This window comes from Lathyrus oleraceus, chromosome 5 (assembly GCF_024323335.1).
Source record: "Lathyrus oleraceus cultivar Zhongwan6 chromosome 5, CAAS_Psat_ZW6_1.0, whole genome shotgun sequence".
Taxonomy (NCBI): domain Eukaryota; kingdom Viridiplantae; phylum Streptophyta; class Magnoliopsida; order Fabales; family Fabaceae; genus Lathyrus; species Lathyrus oleraceus.
The window spans coordinates 483,747,542-483,756,470 of NC_066583.1; the positions used below are offsets into that span (position 1 = coordinate 483,747,542).

The 8,929-nt window shown below is 35.4% G+C and overlaps 1 protein-coding gene and 1 long non-coding RNA gene across 2 annotated transcripts; one reads left to right on the top strand and one right to left on the bottom strand.

Moving 5' to 3' along the window:
- The first annotated feature begins 241 nt into the window (after window positions 1–241).
- LOC127085599 (uncharacterized) lies at window positions 242–1,384 on the top strand. The gene is made up of 2 exons (XR_007789195.1): window positions 242–413; window positions 504–1,384. It is a non-coding gene; the product is annotated as an uncharacterized LOC127085599 (long non-coding RNA).
- Window positions 1,385–1,611: 227 nt separating this feature from the next.
- LOC127085600 (transcription factor GAMYB) lies at window positions 1,612–4,153 on the bottom strand. Its single transcript, XM_051026112.1, has 4 exons — window positions 3,977–4,153; window positions 3,217–3,657; window positions 2,050–2,902; window positions 1,612–1,927 (listed from the first exon to the last, which is right to left on the bottom strand). The coding sequence occupies exons 2-4, from the start codon at window positions 3,643–3,645 to the stop codon at window positions 1,809–1,811; spliced, it is 1,401 nt and encodes a 466-aa protein (XP_050882069.1). The 5' UTR covers window positions 3,646–3,657; window positions 3,977–4,153; the 3' UTR covers window positions 1,612–1,808.
- Window positions 4,154–8,929: the final 4,776 nt, after the last annotated feature.

The window sequence follows — 8,929 nt, forward strand, 5'->3', positions numbered from 1 at the left end:
CTCTTTTTCCATCTATTTAAAGCCCAACAGAGATGCGCCGACTCGACGCAGGGTCAATGTCTGATCTCACAAACACAAAATACTAAGATCTTTGAGGTTTACTCTGATAGTGCAAAAAAGTTCAACAAGCGATATTACCTGATTACCCCTCTTGCCTAGGTGGATCATGCTAACATATGTAATGGAGAATTTAAGTCGCCTTATCAATATTCAGACAAAATTTCCAAATTCTGGTGCCAGATTCATTTATTGGCCGATGTCAGGTCTTACGTCTAAATATTGGACGACTTAGTCTTCTTTCAATATTTGGCAGCTGTCTTATGGGGCGGTGCCAAAGAAACAAAAGAAGCAATTTACATAGACGCGCTTGCTAGTAGAAGCTACTACAAAAGAGGATAATCAAGTTATCTTTGGTGAGTAACGTAAAAGACTTCATCTTTTCTTTAACGTTGCTTAGATGACCATTATTGCCCTATTTTAATTAATCATTGGTTTGCGATAAGATGAAATGTTACAATATGATGCTCCAGATGAAGAGGATGCACATGGTTGCCCCTTGCATGCGTTCGTTACTTTCGTTCTGGCTACTGGAGGAATTTTGGTTATCGGGTCTCTTGCTGGTCTAGCTACACATAACCTTTCTATCTCGGCATAGGTGGAAGTCTAGAATTCTCCTTACTGAATTGTGGTTGGAGATTCACCGGAATGTAGTTTTTTTTATATATTTGGGTGCCTTTATACAAGGTAACTTTGCTTCAGAGTATATATCTTACTTCATTTAAAACATATATGTTATTTAAAAAGTATTTAATTTTTCTTTTAAGATACAATTTCTTTTTATGTTTTCCAAAACATTTCTCTTAGAACATGTGTTAAGTTGATTAGCAATCTTTGTGAGAATATTTGTGAAGTTGACAATTGGTCTATACTATTTTTATAGTGGTTATTGGTGACTTGTGGAAACAACAGAATGTTCAAATGGAAGACTGCCTAGTGCTTTTATGAATTTTTATGATAATGCATACTACTTATGCATTGACAAACCTGAGAGATGCTGTTTTTTCAGCGTCCTTGAGACTTATCCCTTTTCTTCAAACAACAGAAGAAATTAAAAGGAATTTTGGAGGAAATATTTTCTCACTTGTATCATTCAACCACTAGAGAGTGGTGATACTTAATAATATGGCTTCTGAACTCACACTATCCGGCAAGGACATTGTGTCATTAGTCGAGTCGAATCTTTGAATCTGTGGTTGAGTTGCACGATTTCGCTCATTTAGTCCATCCATATAAGAAAATTCTACATGTATTATAAAACAGATCGAACCTCTGTACTAAAACAGAACCATATGACTCGGACTCGAAAAATTCAATAAAATCATCACTCAAAGTATCATAATTTCAGAATATCATGCTTCAAATTCAAATCAGTTGACCATTACATAGGTACCTAATCAAACACATAACAAAATCCATAAACTAATTTTGAACACACAGCATAACACATGTACACAGTTCTACAAACCAAAATAAAAACACAATGCGGCTAACCATTAAAAAAACAAATACCATATAAAGAGACAACCAGCAACATAAGATATAAAGGACACACCATGTTCATAACATTCAACAAATTGAAATCCCAGAGACTTTGCCAAATAAAAAAAGAAAAACCCTAATCATAAGATGATGAAGTTTAATACACAAGTTACGTTAACACGCAATTTACATAAGATGAAAAACAAAATTTTTTGATCAAGCAAATACACAAGTTACAACAATACATTGATCATCATTTTTACTCAATGTCAGCCAGAGTCGAGCACGGCATTTGGTAGCGCCAAACCTTTCTGATTCAAATTATCTTCTTTGTCAAAAGAAGAATCAGCCGGAAGCTGATCATTAAACGCATCACCGTAAATATCATCTGAAAAAACAAGGTTGGGAAAACTAAATCAGTGAAATGGAATCCCTTAAATAAAATGTCATGATAGTTCTTAATCATAATTAAATGAAATGACAATGGTATTGAAAAAATATGATGCTAACCCAGAGAGGTTTCAATTTCTGAGTGGAACCATCTTGAGATGTTTATTTGGCGAGTACTTAAAGCAGGGCATTGATCATAATCTAGTCCATTCCATTGTGTACTAATGTCTGCCTCATTGGGAGCCATGCTCTCAGTATTTGCTTGCAATGAGTCAATACTCGTGCCTTCTAAATTTTGATCTGAATTGTAGTATACTATTGGATCAATTAAATGACTCCAATCCGGAGAATCTGGAACTGGAACTGGAACGGACAGACAAGACTCAATCGGAGGAGCCTGAACCGGCGTGTCAACAGACTCAAATGAGGGAAGTGGCGACACATACATGCCGCTCCAGGTACACTGTTGAGTCGGTGAACTTTGGAATGAAGGGAGCTCAAAACTCATGGACCCATATATGGGCTCAGAAGAAGAGATATTTGACGCGGCATGAAAACCGGGTATAGGATTATCATATCCATGAAGAAGGTTGGTGTCAAGAATCGGATCAAATGGAGTAGACAACATAGGATATTGGCCATACTGATCAAATACTTCCGGGACAGAAGCACTACTGCTACTGATCAAATATCTGTGCCTTATCCATGCATCTTGTGAATCAAAAAACGGTGGCAACATATCTGGGCAGAATTTGTAATCTTTAAGGTCCAAGTCAGTTATATCCATGTTGAAGTTTTCTGTTTCATCACTCTGGCTGGATTCATTTGCCAATATGTCAGCACTTTCTTGACTGCCATTAAACGAATATTTGGATGTTATCTCGTTAGGATAGATCGGTAAGCCTGCTCGTTGCCGTTTCTTAGATCTTGTGTACCAAAAGTTCTTTATCTCGTTATCCGTACGTCCAGGCAACTGAAAAGAAAAGAGAGAGGAATAAGCAAGGCAAATATACCAGAAAAAACATGTAAATAACGAGCTCAGTGACAGAAAACATCCAAGTAATACTGTTCAGGAACAATAACTTGATGATCAAAAGTAAGATTTATCCGAATCATGATTTGAAGATGCATTCATATTGAGAAAAACGGTATTATATTCCCCACAAGAAATTCCTTCTGTTTTTTCATTTCTTTTCAATATCATAAATGCAGGATAACAGATGCAAAAAACTATATGAACAAGATTCATCTACACATTAATATACAGAAACAAAGTTAAGTTATTACCAATGCAGCCATATGAGCCCACTTGCTTCCCTTCAGAAAGTGGTACTCAAAGATTAGGCGTTCTTCTTCAGCAGTAAACGAACCCTTTTTCAGTCCTGGCCTCAAGTGATTAAACCATCGGAGACGACAGCTTTTCCCACAGCGAGCAAGTCCGGATTCCTTTTGGACCGCATTCCAGTTTCCCTCTCCATGCTTTTTAATATGATCTACCAAAATTTCATCCTCTTTCTTTGTCCACGGACCTTTCTTTAGAGTAACTTCTCCTCCATCCACGTTAACTCTTTGATCCGCTTCGCTATCTTTCTTTAAAGTATCTTCTCCTCCTCCCGTGTTACCTCTTTGATCAGCTTCTTCCTCTGGCAATAATGACCGGCTACGCTTTGCCCTTTTGCAACCATCACCCCGGTTTTGCTTTGAAGTACTACTCATGATTCAATATATCTACAAAGTTAACAAAGTTTGAAAACTTTAGCACACAATTAAACATACATATCTTTGATTTCTCAAATGTAAAACACAATAAAACTATTTTCTTTTCTAGAACATTCCACAATAGCTCTCTTTTTTCATATGCCTTTTCCATATCAATCATTTACAAGCTCAAACAATAAAATAATTGAAGTTTGTATATTCATTATGTAACTACAAAAGTCTTGAATTAAACCCTAGCATTATTAATCTTGAAACTATGAAGCAGAATTTCTCAACAAGGAATGAAATTAAATAAAGAGAAACTATAAACAGAAAGAAATTGCAAAACCTGATTGTTGGGAGAGAAACAAGATTCTGGTTATTCTGGAGGGAAGGGAAGATTCAAAATGATAGTTTCTGGTTATTCTGGAGGGAAGGGAAGATTCAAAATGATAGTGACTAGGGTTTCTTTTTTCAGTGATAGTGATTAGGGTTTAATTTGCTGATTAATAGTTAATGAAGTAGTTTAAAGTGTAGTTAGATTATTTATTAATGAAGTCGTTTAAAGGTGTAATTAATCTCTATTTATAATGGCAACTGTTTGACATAGTTAGCAAGTTTTGAATTAAGTGTTTATTTAATTTTAGGAGGATGTTAACGTGATCAAAGATACTCTTTAATATCTTATAGCAATAAGGTTTATTTGGAAACGTGCATATTTAATATTTTGAAAATTAAAATGATTAATTTTTTATTAAATAATTTTTTATTTATTTAGAATCCTTAAAGAGTGTGTTTGGAGCACTCGTTAGCAACACTCTTAATTTTAATACTTTCTCTCTTTGATTTTATTTATAAGAGAAAGTTAACTTTTTAGATTTATTGAATAATCAATGTATTTACTGTTATACATACCAGATAATTGATTGTTCAATGAATTTAAAAAATAATTTTTCTCTTATAAATAAGATCAAAGGTAGTATTAATATTGAAAGTTTTTATAAAGTGTTTGAAGTGTCATCTATTTAGGCAATTAAATTACATAACAAAATAATAGTGATAGTTATTATTCAGGGTCAACCAAAATCCAATAAAGGAAAGTTCACTTCAACTCTAATAAAAGTTCAATGACTCATTCACTTCAGGGGTTAAATATCTTTACGCGCGTGGGACTTAAGGTACACACATATTTCATACTTCATTCTACTCTTTTTTACTAATTAATTTACTTGGGTGTTATAGTGTTAACCTTGCAGATTCACTCATGTGTCATCGGAAACTTGCAGCACTGCATTATGAGTCATAACAACCTTGTGTCCTCCTATATGAATTATCAAAATGATGAAGAAGCATGGACAACATTATCACATCAATCATCCCCAATAAATTTTCTAGTACTTTCATTATAGAAAAGAGTAGAAGACTCGTAAGAAAAATCTTCCCCAAAAATAGATTTACTAGAAACATCATCAGACTCGGAGCTATAAGAGATAATCATTGGACTTGAATCAGGGAAAATACTCACCCAAGAAGTAGTATTCAAATCATTTAGGGTTTCTACCCCCATAGATGAAGAAAAAAACTTTATTGATTGAGTTACTTTTCGAATTAGTAGATTGATCATTAGTATGAGTCATTACAAAGATAAAGGAATGAAGATTATTAAATAGTAGTCAAGGGTTGAAAATATTATCTGGAAACAAAGGTGAATCAAAAGTGCGGGCAAGCAGGGGAGTGAGAAAGGTTGAGGAAGACCCAAAGGACAAATGACTCCAATAGAGAAAAGGAGCACCATGATTAAGGATTTTTATAAGGAATGAAAACGGTTTCTTAGGAGCCAAGTATGCTTCAATAACTAATAAGAACAAAAGTCTATTCAGAAAGCTAAGTGGACCTTATATAAGAAATGATGAACCAAGCAAGCAACTATCCAGATGAAAAGGAAATGAGAAGAGAAAAATCAACTGACATATCACATCTCATCAATACTATAACACTCAAGTACACTCAAGCATACTAAGGGGAAACATCACACCCTAACCTGCTAACCTTGGGCCACATGCTTAAAATTCATATGAAGTGTTCTAGTGATGAGTGAAGCTATGCAAAAAATACCCAAGCGGATCACACGCTCAAAGATACAACAAAGTCACCATCGAACATTATTTATTCCCGAAGGAAAGGGAAAACATCGATGAAACTCGAGGGAATAGAAAAAAGGTAAGGAAGTAGGTTATGCAAGGGGAAGGTATTAACACCCCTCACGTCCATTGGACTCAATAGGATCCGTTTTGATTGTTCTTTGCTCGAATATGTGTTATCACCTAAAGGTTACTCGCGAAAGGGGAAAAAGGGTTAACTTGGGGTTCTTGCTGAGGATTGGGGCCCTTGTTTCTACTTATCCTTATAATGCAATAAGGAAATCAGAGCTCCGTAGTTCATGGAACTAAGACGGAAAAGAAAGGAAGACTTGATAGAAATAATGTTTAAACCAGACAAGAGATATAACTGGTGTTTAGTTCAAAAGAGGGTAATAGAAATGATATGAGTGAAAAAGTGGGGCAAAGTTATAGAGAATTGGTTGGAATGGTAAAATGGTGTTTAAACTGAATAGGTATTGAAGTGGTGTTTGAACCAAGGGATTATAATAACAGTGTTTAAAACAAAAAGAAATGTGTTTAAATCAAGGAGACGATGTTTAAATCAAAGGATTTGATAAGAGTGGTGTTTAAACCAAAGAGTTGGTGTTTGAATCGGTGATGTGGTGTTTAAACTAAAAGGTGGAAATTGGAGTGGTGCTTAAACCAAAAGGTTGGTGTTTAACCCGGGTAGTGGTGTTTAAACCGAGGGGTTATATGAGGGTGGTGTTTAAACTAGATGGCGGTGTTTAAACCAAAAGGGAATGATAATGGTGTTTAAATCGGATAATGGTGTTTAAACCAAAAGGGTAATATGGGTGTGGTTTTTAAAACCAACGGAATGGTGTTTAAACCTGAAAAGTGGTGTTTAAACCAAAGGGTCATAAGATTGTGGTGTTTAAACTGGGTAGCGATGTTAAGATTGTGGTGTTTAAACCAAAGGGAGTGAATAAAGTGTTGGTGTAAGCCCTAGAGGCCAATACTTTTGGTACTTGTATCAAATTATTAATTAATTAATAAAAGGATTTTTCTTTATTATGTTTAATTAATAAAGTTCCTAGAATAGCTAGTCCGTTTAATGTATCAAGTATGACTTAATCATGAGATCACATTAAACATAAGGACACTATTCTTAAAGTATCTGTAGTCGAGCTTTATTGTGAAGTGGGATAACATTAAAGCATTAAGACTATTATGTTTGTAGACTGATGATCACATCTCATGGATCATGGATAAAGAGTTATCAAGTCTTAAACATATGTATGAATATTAAGAGTACTATTTATACCGGATTGACCCGCTATGAGAATACTCTATAGAAAGTTATGCAAAGTGTCATAAGTTATTCTCATGGTGATAATGGTGTATACCACTCTTCGACCTGAAACCACTATGGATCCTAGATGTAGAGTCGAGTGCTTTATTGCTGATCCAACGTTGTCCGTAACTGGATAACCATAAAGACAATTAATGGGTACTCCACAAAGCATGTTGAGGGGCATGAGTGTCCTAGATGGAATTTGCCCATCCTGCGTAACAGGATAAATGTCTATGGGCCCAATATTGAACTGGACAAGGATGACACGGTCTATACCTTGTGTTCAATATAGACATAAGGGCAAAGGGGTAATTATACACATAATTATTATCATAGGAGGTTTTGTCAGATCACATGACATTTTCGTGTCTTGGGTAGCAGTGATGTGTTGCTAGATACCGCTCACTGTTTATTATGTTAAATGCGTGATTTAATATAATTGCCAACATCGCGAAAACCTACAGGGTCACACACAAAGGACGAATTGATGAGAAATAGAGTAACTAAGGAACACCGTAAGGTACGGTGCACTTAAGTGAAATACGAAATATGGTAAGGTACCAAATACTTAAGTGATTTTGGGCATATTATAAGATATGGGACAAAATACACTTAAGTGGGTTTTTTAGCTTGAAGCCCACACAAGTGGTTCTATAAATAGAACCCCTTGGGTAGAAGCATTGTAACTTAGAGACTAACACTCAAGTGAAGACTTGGAATTTCGTTTCCCTCTCTCCCTCTCTCACTCAAAGCCTTCATTCGTACCAGCTAGCACTGAGATTGAAGGAACCCGTTCGTGTGGGCTGAGTAGAGACGTTGTCATCGTTCAACGTTCGTGATCGCTCCGTGGATTTGTATCCAAGGTTTTGATCGTTACAAGAGATCTGCACCAAAGGTTTGAATCTCCATAAGAGGTAACGAATCTATCACTGATCATGCCCATTCGTAAGGATCACTAAATGGAGAAATTTTAAATTCCGCTGCGCCTTGGATGGCAATTTTCCTTCAGTGGTATCAGAGCCACTTACGAAACCATGAATCTGATCATTGTTTTTGTTCTGTAATAATATGATTAAAGACATAATGAATCAAAGATTAAATTGAGATCGATCAAGTTATATATATATATATATATATATATATATATATATATATATATATATATATATATGATATATGTAATCCTGATGCAAAGTACATTATATATGATATAGTGTTCTCGTTTCGTTCATTTAAACACTCAATGATTGTTTTCCTTTCAGCGATCAATGGTCGTTTGCTTCTTGATCCGACATTAGTATGGTGAAGCAATGACGTGTTGATCAATCATACTGAATTAACAATCGAGATGTGTTTGACAGTCTGAAATTGGTGCATCAGGGTTAGTGACGGCACAAGGGTTGTGTTGTCAGAGAGTTATGCGATTGGGGTTATGACTGCACAAGAGTTGTGCTTTCTAAACACTTTTCGGAACAGTGTTAACCGGTTAACGCGTATGGTTAACCGGTTAACACAATACAAAATAAAATTTTTAAGTTTTTCAAACAGTGTTAACCGGTTAACGCTTTTGGTTAACCGGTTAACGCAAGACGGAAAACAGTTTTCCAAGAGATTTTCAAACAGTGTTAACCGGTTAACGCATTTGGTTAACCGGTTAACGCAAGGCAGAAAACAATTTTTTAACAGATTTCAAACAGTGTTAACCGGTTAACACATATGGTTAACCGGTTAACGCAAGGCAAAGTTCACTAACTCAGTGCTTTAAAGTATCAAGTGTTGATGCGAAAAGCGACGTCGATTTTAAATGAATTGTTCATTAAAAAATTTGGCCAGGGGCGCTGCCCCT